Source organism: Thermobia domestica, chromosome 4 (genome assembly GCF_964235325.1).
Source record: "Thermobia domestica chromosome 4, izTheDome1.hap1.1, whole genome shotgun sequence".
In the NCBI taxonomy this organism is placed as follows: domain Eukaryota; kingdom Metazoa; phylum Arthropoda; class Insecta; order Zygentoma; family Lepismatidae; genus Thermobia; species Thermobia domestica.
In genome coordinates, this window is record NC_137457.1 from 299167689 (window position 1) to 299194621 (window position 26933).

A 26933-nucleotide genomic window follows, 5' to 3' on the forward strand; every position below is an offset into this window, starting at 1 on the left:
CGTCAACCTCCAGCCATAAAATTTTGCCAGTGTCATTTCTCATGCTAAACAGAGAACATCTCCGAGGGTACAGTGTTGTTGGACTGCCACTAGGTTTCATTTTCATTTTTGTTGTTGTTTTATATTTTTGCTATTATTATTGTTATCGCTTAATTCTTACAATTGTTAGTGTTCGTGTTATACAGTTCTTTAAGTGTGTGTGTGTGTTTTTATCGTTTGTTCCCCATATCTTCTAATTTTGCCAACATTGTTCGTGCACTTCTGCTGTTTGACGTTTTCTCAAGTGTGCGTTCGGAAGGTAATTCCACGAATCGTACCGAATTCCTCCGATGCATCACACGTGAGGCAAAGCAGTTCTATGATTGGTGTAGGATCCAGGCTCTACGAGTCGTCGCGGTCACTACAGAAACTCCATGCGACCTTAGAGCTGAGCATTCGACCACTGCCATGGCTGGCACTGTCTCCTTGAAGTCTTACAGAACGGTTATGTTCGTCTGTTGACAGGTGTCAGAGCAACAATAACAAGTTACATGAAGAAGCGTTCTTTTTTTCTTTCTTTCTTTTTTTTTTGAGTAATCGATTCACCGTTGAAAGGATTCCATCTCCACCGTTATATCTCTACTAAACCCGGAAGTGGTAGAAATCCATTTCCGGTTTCAATATTGAACTGCATAAAGCACAAATGGTACGAGCTAGCAAGAAGCGGCTTTTTGGTATGGGTTCAGCTATCCATGAGTAAGTTTAATTTCGACCTATATTCCTCTGTCCAAAACGGAAGTGGTAAAAAAAATTGTGATTCCCAGTTCGAAATAGTGAAAAAACAGTAATAGATAGCAATAAGTTATTTTAATATTGATTCAGTACTACAAAAATAACTTTCATCACCGACTTTATTTTCCTATATCAACTGTAAGTGGTACAGTTCTACTAACCCGTCCAGTTGTGATATTGTTCTCCATGGACCAAAAACGGCTTTTTTACGAATGGATTCAGGACCCCAGTAATATATTTCATTTTATTCCTTACTCTTGTAGTGAAACCGGAAGTAGCAAGAAGTAGCATAACTTCCTGTTTTGATATGAATTTAGCATCTGTAGAACAGATTCCATCTCGTAACCGTAAAGATTCCCCCTATTGCAGCTGAAAGTTACACATTTCCTACTACCGGTTTCAGTATTGAATTGACACAGTTTCGAATTTACCGCAAAATGTGAAACAAAACTCGGTTATTGTGAAAGACTATAGCTTCGAGAATACTTAACACCCACCCTACTGTCCAGATTTAGCACTGCAGCCTTGACAACAAGAACCGTGTGCACTGGAGCATTATCATGTGTTGTGTGAACTCAACACTCAATGATCGATTCATATTACTACCTCCAATGAACTGGCTCATGGCTCATTACTACGTAGTGGCGAGATATTTCAGTGTCAAGTCGGAAACTTTTGGAAATATCTTCGTATATATTTACCACCGATCTCTTAGGAAAAATATGCTATTTCCTCCAAATTTTTCTATTTATTGTGTTTTTTTTCCTTTGGTTAGGTATACGAGGGAGTTTTTTTTTCCCCTTTAGTACGATAGGAGGTAGGTATACCAATCAGAAACTAAAGTTACAAGGCCGTATTTCAGGAGTTTCGTCTGTTATATAAGAATGTGCAGGGGAGGAGTGTGCGGTAATTTTAATACATAGAGTTGGCAACTGTGCAGAGTTCCAGCCACCCACCACCTACGGCACTAGTTGTAGTTAAACACAAATGGCGACTCGTTAGGAAAACTGGTCTCGCGAAGAAGTGTGCTCAGTTATTCGGTTTCTGTGGGCGAAACGTGTAACCGCGGCTGAAATTCACCGGCAGCTGGTAGAGATTTACGGAGAGACAGTAATGTCTTGTCAGCATGTCTCAGAAGACCACCACACTGTTAAAGCAGTTTCGTTGGGATATCAGTGACCATCCTCCCTACAGCCCGGACCTCGCTCCAAGCGACTTTCACCTGTTCCCGCACTTGAAGGAGCACCTAGGACTAGGCTAGGAGACCGTCGCTTTGCTTCAGACGAGGAGGTGAAACACTTCGTAACAACGTGGCTGAACACACAAGAACAGGATTTTTACCAGAAGAGAATCCTGAAACTCATCCCACGATGCGAGAAATGCCTTGACCGATATGGAGACTGTCGAAAAATAACTTAATGTATGTATTACCTGTTGGCTGTATTGGTTGTATGAAATAATATACACATTTCACTGCAGGATTTGTAACTTAGTTTCTGATCACTCCTCGTACTTACCACTCGGTCCACCGAGTGGTAAGTATACCTATGAAAGAACAATAAATTAAATAATTTGGAAAAACAGGTTGATGCCTTCGCGAAGTGATCTGTGGCAAATATAATTATCTACCGTGACCATGGTTCATTAGGTCTAGGAAGCGTTGACAAGACTTCATCTTCGTTATGTATATTTTAAAACTTACGCACTATAAGAAGATAAACGTTTTTATTTCTAGTACTTTTTGCTTTTGCAAATTAAGAGGGTAGCCTTGAAATTTCATTAGAGCAGTGTAGGCCAAATTGGTTGTGCAGCGTTTTTTTCGTAGTTTGATTTATAACTTTGTTAATTGGCAGATTTTTTTTTCTCAAAGAATTGGCTTTTTTTTTTTCCACTCCTTTGTTTTGTGCAGGGTATGTGGAAGTTACGCGAATAGTAACATAGCCATTTTGGGGGTATGTGGGAAATGTGTTTCGGACATATTGATTGGCTAATCGTCGGTTTCATCGTTCTTTATTAGCCGTTGCATTCTAGATTACATAAAATGGTTTGGGATTACTCGTACAACTTCCATTTACTCTGGTCTTCTGTGGCACAGGACACCAAGCCTCTTTCTTCCTATCAAGCAAATTAAGCCTTGTTTATATCGCATATGTGTCACTTTTTTCTTTCTTTTTTTTTTCTTTCTTCCTTTAATGTGTTGTGTGCTTGTGTTGGGGAGACTTGAGCTACAGTCGTAATAACTTAAAAGTTTATGATCGAAAATGCCTTTAACTCGTTTGTGCAGTGTACAGTTAACGCAACATTAAAATTAATCTTCCGTTCTGATTAAGAATGGGTATAAGTGTTTTATCGTGTGATTTCCTTCGGCAATTTATCGTTGAAAAAGAAAGAGAGAAAAAAATATTTTCGTTGTTACTACAAGTTCGCTGAACTGTGAAACAGCGGATTTTGTTGTTAACACTTTTTTCTTGAAAACGTTTATCGGATGTATGTTTATGGCATATAGATGTGATTTCTTGTGTTTAAACTGACGTGTCTCGTCCGCAGGTACAAAATTAACCTTGATATTCACCGTATCTTTATTTTTTTCCTGTGCTTTCAAGTGGCTACAATCGCTTAGCAGTACAGTAGTGCTTTATACAATCTCCTTGATTTCAGAAGGGATCTAGCCAAAGCCCCCCAGTTTTTGAACGACAAAAATAATTTAAGCTATATATATATATATATATAAAATATAGGGTCGGATCCAGGATTTTCTGAGTGGGGTGTACCAATAACTATCAAAATAATCAATCACACTGAAACTGGACAAAGTGCCATGCGACGATAGAACGGGGGAGGTGGGAGTATTTTAACCAGGGTCGCAAGTGATATGTAGGAAAAAAAAAAATTCCCCCTGGATTCTGTTTTCTTCCCCTATTTGATAAATGTTATATTGTTTTGCTTGTTGAATCCTTTTCCTTCAACCTTCAGAAAACCGACTTAAACTATTGCTTTTGCAAAACTCGTCTTCCTTTTAAGCCCCAAACGGAAACATAACGGCAGAAAGTTTCGGAAAATGTTGCTATTTTCACTACTAGCTTCTGATTTTAGATAGTGTATATTTACAACGAAGGAGTGGTGGTGAACGTGCACCGGTGCACCCACTTAAATCCGGCCATATATATATATATATATATATATATATATATATATATATATATATATATATATTATAAAGTTTATAGTAAGCGTTGCTTTTTATTCTTTATTGTAAAATTTTTGAAACATCAGATAGTTTCAGTTTTTCTGTTGTACAGTGTGTAAAACAATACTTGAGATCCACAATGTCAACGCCCAATCTAGCCATAATATCCATTCGGAGAGAGTTAGGTTGGAAACTTCTGAAGGACCCATCAAAAATTGTAAACTCATGATAAACCTATCATAGTCTGGGTTCTGGCTGCATCCTCCCTTACTTTTTACTTTCTCGATCCGCCACTGTACTTATGTATCTTGAAAATTTGGGGGGGGGGGTATTTTAGAACTTGTGGGAAATTCTTTCCTTCGTGTGACATGTATGGATTGAACAATATTAATAGTCACCAAGAATTTTGTGTTATTATGGAGGTTTTTTTTAAGGGGCACAACTTTACTCTTTTAGCATTTACTACCGTAAAAATAAAATAAAATGAACCTGGTGTTCATACCGTAATTGCCTTAAATTCATAATTCGTACGTCATTGCCTTCAGATTAAATCAAGCGTTTGAATCAGTGGTCGAAGTGAGATTGTGTGCGGTGGTATGCCATATCGCCTGTAGTTTTTCAGTGATCAAGACATACTGTTACTGGAGAATAGATGCTAAAGACCTTTAATAAATCCATTTTAATACACAAGAATTGACCAATAGTTTTGCACGTAAAAGGGTTTTATTTCTTATGTAGAAATAATTCTCGAAGGACATTTGTTAAAAAATTCTGACAAATTTTATCTGGACCGCAGATTTAGGTACCTGCACAAAAGGTAGGTACCTCGATGGCAGACCCGGGTTCGATACCCAGCGGGAGCTCATGTAGTTCGGATTCCACGTTAATCAGTAGATCCCGTCTCATATAGTCTCGCTGCTGAAAGGGACGTTAAACTCAAATGATACCTCGAAGAATACTACTATATAGTCTTACTTGCCACGGGTTTCATTGAACTACGATTAGTAGGTATGAAGAAAACTTTTTTTCGAACCAAGGCCGGTAATTTCGGCAGGTAATATGTCTTACAAAGACATACCGATAGAGAGAATTTTCCATATGTATACGGTAGCACATCGTACTAAAAGTTCAAAAAAAGTAAAACATCATTTAAATATTAAAACAATTAGATCATCTTGCATTGTACAGTGCACAATATCCTGCAGATAGCCAGCTTAGGCTGGGACCTTGAATGCAGAATAGCTAGAAATTACTCTTCAATATATCGGTGTGGTAAGCGTTAAAACTTTATATGTTTTTGTTAAAGTCGGCAGGTCTAATAAGTTGACTTGGTTTCATTAATTAATTAATCAATTACTTTATTTACTTCTTGATTAGCTTACTTTAAATGACGAAGTTAAAGCCCTTTACCTTTTCTTACATTTCACCGTGTAATAATTCGTGAGAGAATGACAAAATACAAGTGAAAATGTACAAAATACATAGAAAGAACATTATAAATAAAGAAAAATAAAACAGAAGAAAATGCACAGGGGAATAACTTAGGTGATATACTGATAACTGGTAATCTGCCTCAAGAAAATGTTTTAATTTCCTTTTAAATAGTAAAATAGTGTTTTAAATTGGATCCAGAATTAAACCCATTGCCTTATAGTGCGTACTGTAAAAGATTTCGAATAAAAATTTGTTTTATAAGGTGGAATTTTTAAAGATTTTCCATTCATGATCCCAGAAGTTGAAGGCCAGCCATTGCTGCAGAAGTGTTCCCGAGGAGAGAATGTCCTGCAGATCCAAACAGGAAACCATATGTATAAATGAGGTCCTCCAAATATCTTACTGCACCGAGGCCGAAGAGAGTTGTTACGAGGGAGATGGCAACTGCAGTGTTCTCTGCATCAAATTACTCAGTCAACCGTATTTGTGAGCATGATGAAGTTAGTAATGAAATGTTAGGACATAAAAATTCTTCGTACAAAGAAATTAGGGAACAGTATTTTAACTTACTAAAACGCCTTTATATTTTGTGCTGAATTATAAAATGATTAGCCAAAGAAAACGTATAAAGAGGTTATTTTCGATTTATAATGACGATTTGACATGCACCTATCTCAGATCTCATGGTGCTCTCCTGATGATGATGCATGTGATGACACTGCACTGTTGTGGTTATCCTTCTATCAGAAGAGGCTGGCACACAGTGTAGACTTGTCCAGTCACAATTACTCGTCTTCACACTTTCCGCAGGTCATCAATGGTGCTGGGATTTCCACTGTACCAAGGCCCGTTTGGGAAAACCGAATAGTTCATCAGTAAGACATCCAGATATTTCACTGGAATGTGGGTGAAGAGAGTGGCTCCGATACTAGTTTCTTCTGTCATTTGTTGAAGGAAGAGAACTGTCGAGTGAGAGGTATTTTTTGTCTTGATGCAGCCATACTAGATTTGTCTATCTCCCATAAGGACGAAGGATACCGTGGCGAGGTTCTAAGGTGTTAATCTGATAATCGGAATTCACCTTGTCACTTTTGCCGACACGGTACGTCTTTAAATTCCCATTGTAACAAATTAGCAACGATCATAAGTGAAAAAAAAAAAAAAAGGTGAAATTGAGTACATAGTTATATTTGTCAATTTCTTCCCCTCTCGCGATCCTGTAATGCAGACGTACAGAAGGCGTCCAAACTATCGTCCATCAACCTCGTGCATGCGATGGCTCCTTCTGCTATTTCTGGCGACACCCGTGAGAAGTTACGCACGAGTTTGTTATATAGGGTTATATATATATATAGGGTGTTTCAAAACAACACCTACAACGTTTGGGAGGTGATTCGTGGCACCAAGATAAGACAAAAAGTATAGATCATCGTGGGTGCATAAATGCCTCCTTTCGGGGTTATAGGCTGCCAAAAAGTTGAAAAAATGAAGTTTGAAGGTCCATAGTTCCAAAACTATGGAACCTATCGTAGTCGGGTCAAGACTCCACTTAGGAACTAGTATGGAACCCTATCCAAAAATCCATGTTTAAGAATCCTGCGTTACTTCTGCAACAATTTTTATAGAGGCAGTTGAGAGTACTTCAAATTATGTGACCGTAGCCAAACTCCCCCTATAAAAATTGCTTCGTGAGTACCTTAGGATTCTGAAACGTGGATTTTTGGATAGGGCACATATTAGTTTCTAAGTGAAGTCTTGACCCGACTACGGCAAGTCTCATAGTTTTGGAGCTATGAACCTTTACACTTCATTTTTTCATGTTTTTGGCAGCCTATAACTCCGATAGGAAGTGCACCCACGATGGTCTATACTTTTTGTCTTATCTTGGTGTCAGGAATCACCTTCCAAACGTCTGTGTTGTTTTCAAACACCCTGTATATAAATAGATAGATAGATAGATATTTCCATTATGAGAACGGTGAGAAACATACCCGTCAATATCAGTCTACTGTTTTTTTCTTTCTTTCTTCCTTAAAGACGCAACTCGTAAACTGGTCGGAAAAAGATATGTACCTGTATAATCTTGTTCAGTTTGCTAGAAGTAACAATCTTGGTTGCAAACCATTTGTACCTGAGCAGACTCTTAATTAATGGGAAGAAATCCTTATCTCCAGTTGATTCAAAGTTTCTGGCTTTGTTCCTTTGGCTCTCCTACAATATCTTGCGGTATTGAGTCAAATGGAATGATGTTAATCGTTTACCACGCAGATGTTCTCTTATTTTGGGGAAAAGATTGAAATCAAACAGGGTCAGATTCAGGCTGTTCGGTGGGTGCGAAAGAATTTTCCAGCCCCCCCGTTGCATAACAGCACTGTCGTATGAACTGTATTCAGGCGCGATATTGTCGTGGCGCAAGTGCACCGTCTTGCCTCACAGTTGAGGCCTTTTGTATTGAACGTATCTTTTCAGACTCCGGTGTGTTACCTGTCTCGCGGGAAAGCTTATCATCAGATGTATAGAAGTGTACGGTCCATGCGTCTAAAGGTTAAATATTCCACAAGAATCAGTAACGAAGTTCAGTGGTAGTTCAGATTATAGGTACACAAATTGCAGTCTTCTACAATGTATCATGGCTTCACAATTAAGGTTGCCGTGCTGATACAACAGAGACGCTAGAAATTACCATTACTATTTAGACATTGCATCATCCTTACCAAATATGTTTATTTAAAATACTGTATTAGTTTCGTATTATTCAATAATGTACAGCGTATTGCTTTATGTGGCTTGAATTATTATTGTATAGTGCTGTGCATATTTGTTAATTTTGCTTCTTGTGCAAATGTACTATGTGTATATGTATGTGTGTATTGATGTATTATCGTTTCTGACACAGGAATGACCTGTTAGGTGTTGAAGGCCGAGTGAAAATAACGAATCCTGAAGAGGCAGCTAATTATAAACATGATGCGAGTGCCCCCGCTGTGGTGGCAGATGGTCAAATTGCTGTGGATGGAAAGTGCACTGACATTGGTCCTGCCAGCAAGAGGTGGTGTAGTTGTTGCATGATTTCACCCTTTCTTATTGTAGTTAGATAAACCACGTTTGCATGAACATGATAAATGCATGCTAGTTTTGCTTTTTTTTTTTTTTGTTTCGCGAAATACCTTTATTATTTTGAATATCAATAGAGTCACCCTATGTAGATGTATATAGAGGCCTATACCCAATATATGTAGATGTAGAAATTTGTGTATTCATTCGACTTGTACAAAATAATAAACAGGAAGAATACATACATTTATGACAAATTCTGGCATCATAGGGCTAGTGGGAAATCATTTGAATGAAGTTGTGAACTCTTAACCTAGAAGGACAGAAGATAAATTGGGTCAATAATTTACTTTTGTGTTGATCTATTACGAGAGGCATTCAATAAAGATATTCCCTCTCATATCATAAGCTGGTGGAAGAAGTAGTACGTAAGTTGGCGTGGCTACATTAGTCCTTCTCTGAATGACTGTTACTCAGAACCACAGACTTCACATTGTTTTATGGAATTGCAGAAACATATTTTGTAAACTTCAGACAATGTAAAACCACACTCAGGAATTCTAACTATCATTTTACTAACAATTTCCTGTAATTGTTGAATTTTCTTTAAATTTCCAAGCTTTCGACTCTCCCTGGAGTCTTGGTCACGGAGGTTAAAAACAGGAAGGAAAAGAATAGGAACATCAAGGAATAGAAATGGGGCAGACTTACCAAAGGAAGACCTGTGTTTACGGAAACACGTTGTCAAGTACGTTGGTAATCTCCATCAGGTAGAAGTGGCATCATTTTCATCTGGATATTACCGACGTACTTGACAACGTGTTTCCATACAACACAGGCCTTCCCTTGGTAAGTCCGTTCCATTTTTATTCCTTGATGTTTCTATTATTTTTCTTCCTGTTTTTAACCTTCGTGACTAAGACGCCAGGGGAGAGTCGAAAACTTGGAAAGTTTAAAGAAGATTTAGGAATTACAGGAATCTGTAAGTAAAATGACTGTTTTGTAGAATTCTGCGTTTTGGAAATGCAGTTGTTACTACACCCGAATAGTCGGTCATCTGCGAAGTGCTTTCCTTTCAAAAGTATCTTTAGAGAAAAAAACATTGTGAAATTAAGGCGACGCAGATTCGGGTAAATCAGGAGATGATTAAAAATGACTTAACCGTAGGGCAGTGCATCCATTACTGTAACATGAGAATTGTGGTCAGGAGCAATGTTTTATAATGCATAGACATATTTAGACATGGACATACCCCTTCCTTTTATGGAGGGGGGTGGCAGCTGTATGTATTGGTAATGATGTACCAATTATTATAAGTCCTTTCTGCTAGAAAATCTGTAATTACTATTTTTTTGGTGGTTCCAAGACTGTGAGCATTAGGGGAGGTTAGATTTTTTCTTTTAATTTCGTTTGAGCAAGTTGCAGAAAAGATGCCATTCGGTTATAATAGTTTGCATGCAAAATTGCAGATTTTTTGGTTAACTCCTTTCCCTGCCTCAAGAAGGTCAAGGTTTTCAGCTGCCGAAGGTAGACAAGCATGTCACGGGCCGCAATTTTCTTATTAAGCACTGAATAAAAGAAAAATTAAGGTAGAACATGTTGTTTATCATAAATTTAAAATAAAAAAAGTGTGACTTTTTAAATTATTACTAGCTGAACCTGCGCTCTCTACACAGCGCATCATGCACATATGAGCATGAATCTCCTTGTCATTCCTCACAACATCTGTATATGTTTTTTACAGACACAAATGAAAGACGTCTTGATAAAAATCGGCAAGGGGTATCATAATTAAAGGAAAATTTTTTCGATTATTTTTTCAATATCTTGAACCGTTGCAAGATTTGGGCCTACTTTCGGTTGGAGTTTCTAATTCATGTATGATCAGTGTTTTCTTTCTTCTTGCATACAGTATGTAATAAACAAATACACTAGCCACACAATTAATTATAATATCAGTAATATGTGGTGTTCATTGGACAAAACACTCCAAACAATAAAGATTCTTAGGCTAGAGAAATGATTATCCTTTGTTTTTCATTATCATTTGGCCATGAAACAAACACCGGAGAGATATACTAACTCCGTATATAAATATGTGGTATTGGAATGTATAACTCGTAGGATATGGCGCTTTACTTTTTAAAATTTCAATACTTCCAGTGCACCCCTAAAAATGTAATAGAGAAATAACGGCAATTTTTAAAAACATTCTGTTAGAAGTGAACAATCTACACAAAATTTGGAATCGATCAGTGAAAACGGCATCTTTCTAGAGCTTATGGTTTCTCAGATATTGTCAAAAGCATTGGTCACAAACATATAAACTCTTCTTGACCACAAACATATAAACCTAGTATTTTAATATATAGATTGTTGTTAACGATTCAATATTGTAATGAAATGGAATAAATATAACCACGAATCGTTGTTAGTTTATTGAATTTTTCTGAAGTTTTTGTATTGGAAGCGCCTTTGTTGAATTTTCACTGCGTTTAAGAATTTTGAAGAATGAGAAGCGAAGAGCGAACGTAATATAACGTGTGACAAACCCAACATCGTTGATCTCACGAGTGAGGAGAGGTTAAACAGGGTGAATCAAATATTATTACTTGATTTTAATTAGAAGCTGGACCTGGATACAAAAAGAATATTTCTTCACAAGCTCCCTTGACACTGTCTCACGTATCTGATGCTGCTTTTCGTGTAGGAATCTCAGACAGATCAACAGCTCTTCAGGATACCGTCGTTGTCACTTTGGAAGACGGTTCTAACGTAGTAGATAAATCGAAAAATCGTCGGAGAAGGACAAACTAGTGTGTAATTTGAAGAAAGACGTTGGTACGAAATATAAACTTGGCGGGTTTTAATGGATGGAAAGGTGACCCACGAGTTGATTTTAGTTTAGCGTCCCGTTCAGCAGCGAGGCTATATGAGACGTGGACCTACTGATTAACGTGGAATCCGAACCACATGAGCTCCCGCCGGGAATCGAACCCGGGTCTCCTATGCCAAAGGCGCGTACGCTAACCGCTTAGCCACGAAAGAGCTCTTACGTGACCCACAAATACAGGAGGAATTGAGCTGATTTTGAGTTTAACGTCCCTTTCAGCATCGAGGCTGTATGAGACGGGACCTACTGATTAAGGTAGAATCCGAACCACATGAGCTCCGGCCGGGAATCGAATCCGGGTCTCCCACGAATACAGGAGGAAGTTAGAAACAAATTTTACAGAAGAGAGATACAAGAAGAGCACTATTTGTTAGTACAGGAACCCGACTCAAAATATCTTGAACGGATTGTTCCATTTTTAGGGCATGGAGACATACTAGGAGAAAGTAATTCTCCAGTTTCGTGAATAAAGTGGAACAGACTTTTTATAACTAGCATTGGATGCGATAGAACTAATGTAAATATAGACGGTTTTAGAACAAGAGAACCCCCATTCATGTAAATGCACGGAACATCCACATGGCTCTGTCCTTTGTCAATAGGCCAAAAATCTAAGAAAACTATAGGCGACCCTTGATTAGAAAGAGCGGAAGTTGCCAAACGTCCCCTTTTCTCCAATTTCTTTTATTTAATTTATCACAAAAAGTAATAACGCTATGTTTTTATTTCTCACTTGCTTCCTTTTTTCTTTCTTGTTTCTTCTTCTACCTAATAACATCGGACATCTGGCAACAACTAACAACCACCGTCCTGAATTGCCCTTTTGGTAGTTGTGTGAGACAAAGCTGTTATCTTTTGGAATGGACAATACAGGTAAATTTAGTAGAGTAATGTCATGTGTGGATGAAAAGTTAGGGAAGGAGTTGCAGAGGATTGTGTCTCTCTTTCATATAGACGAATTAGAACTCTCTCTCCGCCACTAGTTGAACACTTCGATGGTGCTTTGCCAAACTGCTTTTTAAGGCACTGTCTAGTCCGATTGGAAAAAGATTGACTTCCTGTGAAAATTACTTCTGATTTCTTTCCAACCGATTGAAGTCCAATTTGTCAAAGCAATGCTGATTTCAAAGATTTGATTACCGACCAACGACCAACAATATATACTAATCATATATTGAACTGTCTCTAGTGGCACATGTTCGCCAAACCTGCTGATGAAAACCCCTAGATCAATTGTACAATCTCATTGGACGGTATCTTTACGTGAATACCTTGTGCCTTAAGGACTTTTACTTTGGCTGGTTTAGTACGTGGTTCAAGTCTATGCTCCTGTGTGGTTCGAAATTAAGTTACACTCATCGCACTGTGGACATTCTGGCACTTATGGAAACTCATTGAATTGGCCTGTTTCGTCCAGAAGACATGAAATAATTTGTCCACTCATCCGTACGTATTAATTGATTTTTCGCTCATCCTGGAACGGTCAAAAGCATTGACAATAGGACATTGAGATCGAATCATATCAAGAAATGCCGATAAAAAAAAAAAAAAAAAAAAAAAGAACTTAACAGGAGTTCATCGTCCCCGAAATCAAACTTTACATCAATCAGTTACTACATGATTAATTGGTTTCCATCCAGATAATGAACCATCGCTGACCAAATTGATAACGACGAACTAATTTGTAAAAAAAAAAAAAAAAAAAAAAAAAATCAAGAACGCAATGCTGCAGGCAGATTATAACAACATTGTGTTATGTCCATGCCATACTCAAGATGTTGACACAATCGTGCTTGTAGTAACGGAGGCTTCGAAGGCAGTGTTAGGATTCGAGAAAATATCACAACCAAGCAAAACTGACTTCTCCTTGGCATATGCCAGTATTTGAAATGAAGCTTTGTCATGTGAAGACGAACAAGCTAGCTAACTTGAACAGAAGAATGAATAAAAACAGGGGAGGGTGGATAAGCTGAACTCGAGTGTAGCCACCTCCTCGTGGTGATTTCAGAACATTACAGAGTGGATTCAAAATTAACGAAAAGCTGCAAGAACGATCCAAATAAGAGTCACTAAACATTTTTTTTTCAAATTTAGATGGAGAAATGACATGCCATTAATAATAATAATAATAATAATAATAATAATAATAATAATAATAGGTCGCTGAAAACAAGTAGAAAGTACAAATCTCCAAAAGAAATCAAGAAAACTTACACAAAACTACATTTTTATACATGATGTTTATACATCGTCGCTTCATAGCGTGAAAATTAGTTTTAAAAAATCACATTAAAAACATTAAAGCTTACAAGCCCTACCTTAGAAAGCAGTTTCCTTGGTATAGAAGTTTAAAAGAAAAAAGAGGGTGAGGGAGACCCGTGACGTGTTTATTGCCTGACGTTAACTGGTGATAACTTTGGTCTCCTTGAGGCAGGGAAAGGAGTTGACCAAAAATATCTGCAGTTTCGCATGCAAACTACTCTAACCCAATGACTTTTCCGCAACTTGCTCAAAGCAAATTAAAAAAATAGAAAAAAATCCAGCCTAGTTAGCATAATCTTCATAGCAGAGTGTTGGATATGTGTCATTTAGAGGATGGGGAGGTATAATGCTGCCGCTATTTAGATGAACTTCGGTGATGAGCTTATGTCTAATCCTGTGTATCTATATATATAAAAGAGAACGTACAATATTTTGTCCGCTCATCACGCTAATACGGCTGAACCAATTTCTTTCATTTTTGGGGGGTTATTAGGATTTGGACCCTAGATGGTTTTTATCATATCACTTTAATTTTTAATTACCAGTGTCTTGAGATAATTGACCATTCAAGTGTCCATAACGTACAAATCCTTTGTTATTAGTTCATCATAGGTAAAAATAAACGTATTTATATGCAACCCGCATGACCATGTCACTCGGCGGGTTAACATAAATGACAGGCGATATACAGCGGAAAATAGCTTGAATCTTCTGTTTAAAATTTTTTAATTGATTTGCTTATTTTTACAGACACTTTTACAATATGCCAGCACCGGGATGACCGCAGCGAAGCGGGGCGGGTTAACATAAATGACAGGCGATATAATGTTAAGATTTACTGCAATCTTCTATGGTTTTTATCATATCACTTGAAAGCGAAAAAGTAAAAATTATCTAAGTAACAAAGTTTATTGCGTTCCGGGGTGACCGCAGCGAAGCGGGGTGAACGCTGCTAGTGTTGTATATGGTTAAAAGTTCATGGAAGCAGATGAAAAGATGAAAGCAAATGGGGGCCCATATGCTAATCCTATCCGCATTATATGCGAATGCCCCTGGATTGCTTTTTTTATTGTCTCTAACTTTACACTCACATTGACACCGTCAGCTACTCTACTAATTGTTACTCGGCAGCTCTTCGTCTTTTCGATCGTGCTCTTACGGTCGATATGGAATAGCAGACTCCCTACGCGTGCAGACTTTGAATTGCAGCTGCCAGTATTTATGACTTTTCAATAAAATTGCCACCTTGATAACTGCACTGTATTTCACCGGCTTCATGCTTACACTTTTCTGTATCTCGTTGCCTATAAAACAAAATCATGACGAGTTCAGATCTACAACGTGCACTATGTCACATGTAAACATGTATCTTTATTCACTTGGAATTTCATCTTGTTACGAGTACCACAAGTAGGTTAGAGAAAAATCTTTAGCAAACATATTGTAGAACTATATTTTGTTAATGGGTTTATTTGCTGTAATAAGTGTGTTTTAGATTCTAATGGCCGGCATAGTCACACATCCTAACCACCTGATCCTGAAATGATAAGAAGTAGATATACCACTTAAACATCACTAAAGGCACGTTAAATACCATCCACATTAATTAAAGCTGTATGGGGTTCTTTTCCAGATTCAATAGAGAACTTTTATTTTTTCTTTACAATTATGCCTACGTATTTCGTCCTACTCCTGCTTATGAACATGTTTCTGTAGTTGTTATTCGCGTTATTTGAGAAGTTTCTTAACAGAAGGTTGTTCGGTTTATATCGAATCGATTTTGAACGGTACTCACCTTACATGAATCTTTGTCATCACAGATGATATTCTGGTGGACAGCTAGCACTGTGAACTATCGGCCACCATCGCAGTTTCCATTGGAGCTAGCTTTGGCGAAGCATGGTAAGGGAATTCGGTCCCACTGTTTCCTGCAAGCTTTTCAGAGACTAATACTTACTGGATTGGTATTAAATTCTCTTCACAATAATATCTTGAAATTGAATGACGTAAATTCTTGATTTCTGTCCCATATTCTGATAAAAACTCAAGAGATGTTCTGGATGTATAATTTGAAGCCTTCAGGGAGTCTATCGGTCACCAAAGTCATGAAAAAGTCACGAAATTAGAAAACGGTCATGAAACTCACGAAATTTAGCTGTATAGTCACGATTTTTTTTTTTATCTGTACGAATATAAGTACAGACTGGAAAATTTTAATTTATGCAACGTAAAATTCACCACCAAAAATGTCTATTCTCGGCTTTAGAGGCTACCAAATCGCAAGCAAACACGCTTCTATCGCATGCATGAAAATTCGGCCTAATTCACTTCAAATTTGCTCTTAAGACTGTCCTTTAGCTGGCATCATTGAGCAGTGGCGATGCAAATCGCATCGCATCGCCGAAACCACCTATGTATTTAACCAGTTTATTCAACTGTGACAAGACAGCCAAGTTTTTATCGCTTCAGGGAACAACCTTTGAAAGTAGAGATAAGGTAAAGATAAGTGCTGAAAAATATAGACGCTGTTATTAGTTTTTGAATGTTACGAAATTTTATGGTTTGGTAAAGGAAAGGTCACGAAAAAGTCACGAAATTTCAGTTTGGAATTTTAGTAGACACCTGGCCTTCTTTATGTGGATTCTTAGTTGGTTTGCGTTTGCACCGTACAATTGTGGGATGTCGATCCGAAAGACCAGTGTCGTAATGAATTCCTGAAAGTATGCTTCATTCACTTTCATATTTTCATGAACTTCGCGTATCAACAACTTCTTTGCATAACAGAATCCCGTAACAACCGTAAACCGACATTGAAAACTTCCTCTTCTGTGGTGAACGAAGTTGCATCGGTTCTTAAAATCGTTGTCATGGTATCTGAACCCGAATATTACTACGAGGAGTGATATGGATGTATGTTTTGTGACGATTGTCTATCATTTTAACTCCTCCAGACTTTTCATACAATTTCCTGCAGTTCGTTTTTCGTTCTTCAATGTGGCGCGGGAATAGGTCTTACGGACGCACCTCAGCTGGATCCACTTACGAATTCACAGTTGAAAGTGCCAAATCAAATCGCTGGCTCGGTCAGTGGATTTCTCTGACAAATCAATCGGCGGATTCCCTTCAGGACTATTTATATTACTCCGCTGGTGCTTTTTGTGGGCGACTGTTTCGTCAGGGTTCATGGTTTGTATGACAGGTTACAGTAGCTTTTGCAGTAGTTACCCCGAGTGTGAATCCATTCTCCCGAGTGTATGTAGGAAAAACGAGCATGAGAAAGATCCATGATATAGCGTTATTAGTAATGGTTTAATTGAACCGCCATTTGGCGATATCCATCTACCTAACTTCAAATACACTAGATTCGTCGTTCGAGCGTCAGTACCAAGATGGCAGTGGTGTTTCCAGTTTGGTCCAGTATAAACCGAATAACCTGTACAGTAAACTAGAAATATTACTATAGTAATATAGACCGCGAGCAGTGATAATAGTCGCAATAGCAAGTAAAATATAATATTCATACTTTTCGCCATAAATCACAGAATAGTAACATTTTCGAGGACGGCTCTCATCTTCAACTGACTTCTGTCATCTGAAGAAAGGCTACAAAGGTAAGCACGTGTGTGAAAGTTAAAGAATAGAGGTGGTTGTTCGAAGTAAACAAACCATTTTGTATGAAGCGGAGGACGTGTCTTTCGAAAGTGCTACTGTTTTGCGATTTGTAGCAGTGCATTGGTATGAAGCGTCATCTTTTACTTGCTGTTATGAAGTATTACTGTTCTTCTAGCTAAAATAAAATTAAAACGAAAAAGATTGTCGAAATACATAGTTACAACAGGCTTTCTTACCGAATGCTGTTATTTGTAAATTATTGCCACTCTATTTGTGATTTACCGATGGTGCTAATTGATTGTATGTAATTTGCTTTATTTGATTGTATTGTATCCTTAGTAACTCTTCTTTTTACTTCCTCCTTTCTTTTCGTCTTAGTCATGATAATCCCAATAGTAAAAGTTAAGAAAAATTTGTTAGTAATACTAAACTATTCTTGACTTCCAGTCTAAAAGATATTTATAGTGGAATTGACAATTAAAATTAACACTAACAACCAAACACAATTAAAACGCTTTTGGAATAGTGATAATTTATCATAATATAAACAAGAAGCAAACTCATCTTAAATCGAACGTCAGGCTGTTGTATTATCCAAGTCGACATTTTGGATTATAACCGACACTAATCGATTTGAAATTCCGTATTTTTACCTTTTCTTATCTACGATTGAAGGGAGACCCGTGTATAGTTAGAAACTTTGTTACTTTAGATAACTCGAAAATTAGACACTTGATTAACCTGAAGTACAGTTGCAAATATAAGACATAGATGTTTCGGTCTTGCTTCTAGTTAACAGATTTTCAACATAAACATTTCTTTCTCTAAATTCGTATTAATGGCATTTTCCTTCTTCCTCTCCCTCTTTTACCATACCAGCCATTTATCACCTTCCTTTAGAATATGATTCATCTCAAACAACGTCGTAACTAAATACATTTACACTCTTACCCAAAGAAAGACATATTAAGATATAAATGTAGTTCGTGCTAAGTCAGGGTTCCTACTGATCAGGGAAGTCAGGGAAAACTCAGGGAAAATGGTGCAGGACAGGGAAACTCAAGGGAAAAGACTGGGAATCAGGGAAAGTCCGGGAAATTTTATAAAATATGTTTTTTATAACATTAATTGCACACCAATTTCAGCTTAGCCAACCATTAATGATCACAGTATGAAATGTTACTCAGATTTTTGTGTGTGGTAAGTGGAATGTACGTATGAGCAATTGATTACTATTTGTCTCTATAGAATAAATGTTCTCATATATAAATATTCACCGTTATTTATTCTCGTATATCAACGTCATCCGACACCTGTCATGAAAGTCAGGGAATTTCCTGCCAAAGATCAGAGAGAAGTCAGGGAAATAGATTTCTCCAGATCAGTAGCAACCCTGTAAGTGATATCTCTGACCGTGTAGGATTGGTCAGATTGTCATGTGACCTCAGTAACATTGCATCTATTATTCTTTTGTCGATAGTGAGGTCCACTTTGTTGTAGTGTGTCCACGATGAGACTCTTCCAATGAAACTTGATTCTTATGTATGGGTAAACAGACTTTTGTGCTACCGTGTATTGTTCTAAAGTTTCATGACAATTTTTAAGGACTTTGAGCTACAAAAACTCCTTTATATATTTACCCCATCTGTCTGTGTGTCTGTCCGCCCGGGAGACAAAAACTCTCAGACCCCTACTTGATGGATCTCCATTAATTTTTGCCCTAAATGTAGAGGGTCAAAAATTAGGAATAGAATTCGTTGGTGGACTTGATATTCAAACCGGAAGTGGAGAAATGAACCATTTCGAGTTTCAACGCTGATCACTATACAGCAAAACTCGTAGTGGATAGCAAGAGGGTGTTTTTTGGAAGCGATTTAGCATTCTAAGAATAGATACCATCTTATCTTATAACCTTATACAAGGTGTGGTCAAAAAGTACGATGAATGTAGTTGCACAATGCCATCTAGCGATGTTGTATCTATTTCAACTAGTAAGCCCCGTAGCCTAAACCTTTGGTACAGTCAATGTCAAGTTTCAACTAGTTGTGACATGTTAGTTGGCTTCCAGAGGTAGAAGAATGAGGACGTGTAAAAGTGTCTGTTGCGCGCCAACATTATGGTTTGTTCTAAGCTACAAAAAGAAGTGCCAAAGAAGCTCACGAAATATCAAAATCGGTTTATGGTGATGAAGCGGTGGCATTGAAGACTGTTTACAAGTGTCATGAGCGGCTCAAAACCGGCGAGGAGTCGGTTAAAAACGAGCAACGTTCAAGACATCCTTCGACGTCAAAAACAGATGGAAACGTGCAAAAAATGGGACAGATGATTTGTTCAAACAGACGATTGACTATTCGGGAGCTTTCCGAAGAACTAAATACTCGTATGGGTCTGTGAAAAGCATTTAAACATGACTTCCTCGCTCACCACGAAAACTCACCGTGCCACGCCTTGCTTTTGATCCGCAAGTTTTTGACTGAAAAATATTCCTGTCTGTCCACATTCGTTGTGCTCTTCAGATATAGCACCATGCGACTTCTGGTTCTTCCCAAAAATTAAAACCATGCTTAAAGGAAAACGTTTTGACACCATTCCTGACATTGAGAGAGCCACGACAGAGCAATTGAACGCCCTTCCACAAATGCTTCCAGTAATAGATTGAACATTGGGATAAATGCGTTGCTAGCCAAGGACAGTACTTTAAAGGAGATTAAATCAAATTCTATGTAAACTTATTACTTTGTTTCTAATAAAATTATTTACCGTATTTTTTGATCACACCTTGTATTCAATCAACCACTTCCGGTTGTAACGTGTATCGCTGTAGTGTAAAAACTGCAATAGAAGCGAAAAGTTTTTTTTCTTTCTTTTTGCAAAAAGTAAGGCGATCACTAGAAGATTTGCAAGTAGGAAATGTGTAGTAAGCACATGGCTAATCCCATCACAGCTGTTGGCTTCCTTGACTGGAGTCCGCTGCTTTTTGTTGCAGGTAGCTCCCAGTTGTCCTTACTACACTAGGTGAATGTAATCTGTTTATGTATAAAACCTATCCAAGTACCAACAAGACCAGCCACAGCTTAATTCTCTGGTCTAAAAAGCAATACACTACGGTTAGTTTGTCTGACTAAATATAATTGTCTTTAATGAAATTATATATATATTATATATCCATTATATCACCAAGAATATTTCTCTTTTCAATCTTTAGGCATAATATAGCATGTATAAACTATTTTCGCAGGGCTTCAACTGCAAACAGGAGTCTGCCAGCTATTCCAGTTCCAAATTGTGAAACTACAATTCCTGTCGATGGCGAAGCTCACTGGGAAGCTAATGGACCTAGTGGAGACACGAGTTCTGAGCTCTATGCAACAGTCGGAGACAATGCAGCTCTTCAAGGTAAGAACAGAATTTCGAAAATCAGTTGTTAAAAGTATGACTTAGGCTTATATGTTTACACAAAGAACCAGTGTGGAAACATTATTATTGGCAAAGTAGAGAACAAGTGCTGTTAGTTGACATTTACGTATATAATGCTAGCTACATACTGACATCTGGCAGACGACATATGGAAAGATCCGACTGTGCTCCAGTGACATCACCAAATACTATTTAAGGGTCTTCAACTTCCACAAACCACTTGAAGTCTCCTCAGCTTGCATCAAGAACAGTGAAAACTATAGTGCTGATTAAACTAAGCACTGTACGCACAAAGTAAAGATTTTATGTTAGTTTTCCTTTAGTTTTACCTTAGCAACCACAGTTACGTTTTGTTTCTACGTAATTCCACTGAAAACTTGCTTTCCAATATTTGACATACAGTTAGTTTATACTCAGTTCTTATTGCCCAGTCCAATAGCCGAACAAATATCAATAACTTTTCTCTCATTTAGACCATCTACAGTAGTAGTATTTATTTAACATCCTCTTTACCACCTTAAGGAGTTTTCCACGCTTGTTGTATATACAGTATATCTTCCACGTTAATACAAAGTTTGCCAATGAAGTTCCAGGACTGATGGTGGATGATATTGCGTAACTGCTAATAACAGAAAATGGTTTATCATGTGAGATTAACGCTATGATAATCTTCTTCTAAATATCGGTCACCCAGGATATCTTATTTCGCATTGTCATGGATTTTAAGTTTTGTTGTAAATTATGGAAATCAGCAACAAAGACTTACGAGACAATCAGAACTGTTTACTGCAAGAATGCGCTATATCTCGGTCGTGTGTTTGATTGATATGCCCGACCTCGTGATCTACATGAAGGCATTTTTGATGACTCCAGAAGTGGATGTCCGTCAACCAGTCGTTGAAAGAATAATGTGGAACGTGTTTGCCACCCCCTGCAGTCAGACTGTCTGGATGATGGAAGATGCGTTGCACACTAACCATGAAACGATTCGGCAGAACCTGAAAGAAAACGAGAAAATGGAAGACTTGTGTCTCATTCTTTGGCGCAACAAGTTCAGTCGAGTGCTGCACAGAGCTCCTTGAATCAATTGAGTCAGATACTTCATTACTGAAACACATTGTTACAGGCGACGAATGGGAACCAGAGTGTCTTCGATGATATGTTCTTAGAAGGGCATAGATACTCCGTTTATCAGATCTGCAAAAGAAGAATATCAAACAGAATAGAAGAGAAGCATTAATCTCACATGTTAAGGAACTTTCTGTCATTAGCAGTAAACGAGTCAGTTCTAGAACTTCATTGTCAAACCTTGTATGTCGACTAGAAGATAATTTCATATTGCTGTATTATTTTTTTATAAAAAATCCCATGTGTAATAAAAACTTGAATTGCCATAGCCAAAGAAGCATCACGATCACTCTTAACTATCAGGCTTAATATTGGACTAAGAAAGAAGTTGGTCAAGTGCTATATAACAAGTATTGGACTGTATGGTTCAGAGGCTTGGGCGTTACGGAAGTTAGAGAAGAAATATTTAGAGAACTTCGAAATGTAGCGTTACAGGAAGATGGAGAAGATAACATGGACAGAGAGAGTAACAAATCAAAATGTTTTAAAAACTGATAGGGGAGAAGAGGGCGCTTTTAGCGAGCACTTTTCGTGGAAGACCAGTTGGATTGGACACATTTTACAAAGTTGTCGTCTTCGTCACACCGCCATAGAGGTAAAGACGGAAGGAAAACGAGGAGTAGGAAGAAGAACACAACTGATCAATGACTTGAAAAGTAGAAGTAAATCTTGGGAATTGGGAAGATTGAGAAACGTGGAAGAAACATTTCCACGCCTAAACCTTAAAAAAAAATCATTAGTCCCAGAACCTGCCAGATAACAGACTACTTAATAATAATATAATAATAATGAAAATTTAAACTACAAAGATCCTTCTACTTATATTTATTTATTTATTTTATTTTATTTGGATCCAGGTGAGTCGGAACAGTTTTCAGTTAAGATGGGAGCGGACAAAAGATCACAGCTTTTCTGATAAGCTTATGAGTGGCAAAACATCGACTTCGAGTTAGACTGTATGGTTGCTCAGGGAGCAGACTAGGTAGCGTAGTAGTTAGCGCATTAATGTAGTAAGCCGGAGACCAGTGTTGGATTCCTGGTCCAGTCGTGTATTTTTCTCACACATTTAAGAATATAATTTTAACTGATGCTTGTTTAATTTCCTCTTCCAGGTAAGAAAAGAGGAAAGGAGAGAAAATAAGTACTTTGCTTTCCAGCTAAAGTAACGGGAATGCGGCGTAGGATCGAAACTGCGTAGCATCGAAACTGCGTACGATCGAAAAATTCAGCTCAAAACCTGTTTCGATCCTACGCAGTTTCGATCGTACGCAGTTTCGACGCTACGCAGTTTCGACGCTACGCAGTTTCGACCGTACGCAGTTTCGATCCTACGCAGTTGCCCTGAAATAATTTAAGTTTTAATCATGCGCTCAAAAAATATATTTTTTTTCTCTCTCTTTAATTTGTTTAACCTGTGCAGCTATAAATTAGGGTTATATTCATGGACTCCACACGACCTAAACTGCGTAGGATCGAAACTGCGTACGGTCGAAACTGCGTAGCGTCGAAACTGCGTAGGATCGAAACTGCGTAGGTCGAAACTGCGTAGCGTCGAAACTGCGTACGATCGAAACTGCGTACGGTCGAAACTGCGTAGCGTCGAAACTGCGTAGGATCGAAACTGCGTAGGATCCACACTGCAGGTAGGATGGACAAGTTACAGGCGTATGGATTGAGAATCAATTATGATTTGTAATGATGACTATGTCAGAAGTGTAATACTAACTTTGAAACAGCTTCGACGGAATATAATGTAAAATAGTTATGTAATATGAAGAATTTAAAGTAATGAAGAATATGATGTATAATGAATATTGAAGGATAATAATAATAATAATGTTTAACGAATATTTCGATTGTAAAGATATTATTTCTAAAGGCTATCAGAAAGTTAGAGAAACAAAAGTCAGATAAAGATTCATATGCTGTTCTGTGTGTACTTGTCTGCGTAATATGAATGAAAATTTATATGATTTTATGTACAGCTTAACGACCTAATCACCAGTTATTCATATGTATGTCAACAACGTTACAATATTGTACTTCGCTTTGGGAGTTTCTCATTTGTACGCTGAACCTCAAATCGATTTATAATTGGAACACGTACCCGTGGGGGTAGGAGCATTTCAATGTATTCCGTTACATTTCACAAAAATATTTTTAACCGTAAAAGATTCGAAATTAAACTACTATTCAAATAGAGAATAAAATTACGAAAGTTTACAACTATTACTGGAAATCAATGCTGTCATCCATTTTGAACATTTTAAAAGAACATAGTTTCTAATGTATTGAAATTTCATTTCTTATGAATAGTTTGAAACGTTGTAAATAGTTGTAAAGAACCTGCAGAAAATTCGTCAAAATCCTCCTACAATGGGGAAGCCGTGTTAGACATGGAGTTAGTGGATGCAGATGGTGGCATTGGAAAAGTCCGGGTCTCCCGAGCACAGTGGTGATATCAGAAACCGGGCCCCAGCCATGAGGCTCCAGAAAAATGGGGTCCCGAAGTTTTGGGCGCGGGTTCTTTCTATACGCCTATTAAACATGGTATTGTATGTGGGTGGGTGGTGAAGTTTTTAAATGTTCGGGTCGTCTGAGCACAGTGTTAACGTCAGAAATTGGGCCCTTGTCTCAAAGGTCCAAAAATGGTGTCCCGAAATTTTGAGCTTGGCTTCATTATATTTTTCTTTTAAGCATGGAGTTATTGGATACATATTGTGGTGTTGGAAAGCTCCGGGACCTGAGACTCCAGAAATGAGATCCCAAAAGTTTGGGTTCAGGTCTCTTTTATTTGCCTATTTAACATGGTGTTGTACTATAGTGTTAGCGTTTGAAAGGTCGGGGTCGATTAACGAAAGCGGTAATGTCAGAAATTGGGCCCTGGCCTCGAAGCTCCAGAAAATGTGGTTCCGAAATGTTGGGCTTGAGTCCACTCTATTTCTCGTTTCAGCATGGAGTTGTTGCATACAGATGGTGACGTTGGAAAGATCCGATTCCCCTCAGCACAGTGGTGGTCAGGAACCGGGCCCCCAACATGGGGCCCCAGAAATGGAGTCCCAATGTTTTGGGCATGAGCCCCTTCTATACGCCTATTAAACATGAATTGTTGTACGAAGGTGAAAAACTTGTATCTTCGTAAAAAAAAAAAAAAAAAAAAGTATCTTCCTTATAATTATTAGATAAATATCTCAGCTCCTAAACACGTATAAAAGATACCGAAGTTATATTTCAGCAAAAAACAATTACCATAAAACATCTCTTTGCATGTGTAATGACTGAAATGTATTATACTTTGCTTCCCTCCCAAATAAATAAATAAATAAATAAACGATTACAGTCGATAAGCGTAAATCTGGCAGAACCTATTTTACGAAATCTAAAACAAATCACGCAGATTGTTTATTGCTTGTTCGCGATTGTCCACATCACATTTTCGGTTTTTCATTGTATGTAATTAACTATACCATAACAGAAATTCCCGCTACGAACAAATTACACGTTAGGTATACGCCTATGTGTCTCGTCTCGAGGACTTCCGGGCCGCAGTGGCTTAGTGGCAGAGGGTTCACACATGCTGCGGGGCCCTGGTTTTATACCAACTTGCGCAAAGTGGGGTTTGTGGTGAACAAACACCGTGTGTGAGGGTTTTCTTGGAGTTTCCCTTTCCCACAACTCTTTCATTTCACCATTCCATTTATTCTCATCATCTGCGTCTCCTTTAGTCTACCCAGGATGACAGTCGGACATAAAACTTAAAGATTGCATTTTCATTTTCACATTTGGAGACCCTGTATCTGTGTTCCTTGAGTGCCCCAAATGCTAAATAATAATGGGTTGGAAGGCCCATGAAGTTTAGTACCTGGTACACTCATTATCTCAACTTGCCCAAAAAGTTAAGGGCTCACGTTAAGTTAACGCCCCAAAACTTTGATTTTCACACCTTATTAACTATATTGGCCCAAAAGATGAAATTTGTTAGCCCATCGATCTTTATCTCGACTAGCCCAGAAAGTTGGGAGGCTCTGGTGAAGTTAGCCCCCAAATTTTCGGCGCCTATATCACATTAACTATGGGAGAACGAAAGCTGAAATTTGGTAGCCTATCCAGCCCGTAGACAGTACTATGTAGGCCATTCATTCTCTGGACCAGCCCAGAAACTTTGGGGGGGGGGGGGGGGGGAGGGGGCTCACGTTAAATTAGAGCCCGAAATCTTTGGCGCGCATATCTCATTAACCCTTTCGGGACAAAATCGATTTTGGGGTTTTTGGTAGACTTTCAGTTAATGATTTATTGCCCAAACACTGTTATCCCGATTGATATCGTTTACGTCTTGTATTTTAGAAGAGGGACATGGCTATTTTTTGGTGTAAGTTAGATTGCAGTGTTGCTAACGGGAGGGATTATTGAAGAAATGTAGGAGTGAAATTTAAAAAAAAAAATCCCTAGCCGAATTTCATGATTTTTTCTAGCTGGGAACACCGAAGCCACAGGGGTTCAAGTCACCTAAAAAGAATTTTCTGGTATGTTGACAAGGTACAGTAAAAACCTGAAGTCGCTGGCTGCCATACAAAGAGAGAAAGAAAAAAACTCTCTCATAATACACATCAAATTTTGGCACTTCTTACGCGTCAGAAGCAAAAATCAGCATACATGGTGGTTCACCGTCTTCCCTAATTATTCAATCGTGCTCCTCTATGGTGCGTTTTGTAGGCCAAGAATTATTCCAGACAGTTGTACGTTGGTTTGAATATAGCCAAGGACACTGAAATAATAGGGGGGAAAGGATAAACTTCCCAAATTTTTTACAAACAATTACAATTAACATTTTCTGTAGCTGGCAACATTGCTACCACTCAGAAGCAAACAATTTTAAAGTAATCTTTGGCCCACCAATAATATATTCAGCTAGTATCATGATGATATCTCTCAAATTAAGCATGTAATTTTAAAAAGTATATCATTTTTCCTAGAAAGTCACTATTATCCTTAAAATTATGTAATATGGTATACTGTAAGACCGGAATTGTAGTGTCCCCAATTATCCAAGTGAAACTTTTTATAGTGCGTTGTGTAAGTCAAGGATGAGGCTTCCAGAATCGGATGAGGCATGTCGTTGAAATAATACAACGATTTTTTACAGTATAGGCACTTCCAGTAGAACTACAAGGATTA

At 37.9% G+C, this 26933-nt stretch overlaps 1 protein-coding gene across 2 annotated transcripts in view; it reads left to right on the plus strand.

Moving 5' to 3' along the window:
* LOC145684238 (uncharacterized) overlaps nucleotides 1–26933 on the plus strand; it is a 172515-nt gene that overhangs the window by 101033 nt on the left and 44549 nt on the right. For both annotated transcript variants that reach the window (XM_081756341.1, XM_081756342.1), the window contains exons 3-4: nucleotides 8289–8441; nucleotides 20452–20609. In XM_081756341.1, coding sequence (XP_081612467.1) covers nucleotides 8289–8441; nucleotides 20452–20609 — 311 coding nt within the window. The remainder of the gene's footprint in view (nucleotides 1–8288; nucleotides 8442–20451; nucleotides 20610–26933) is intronic.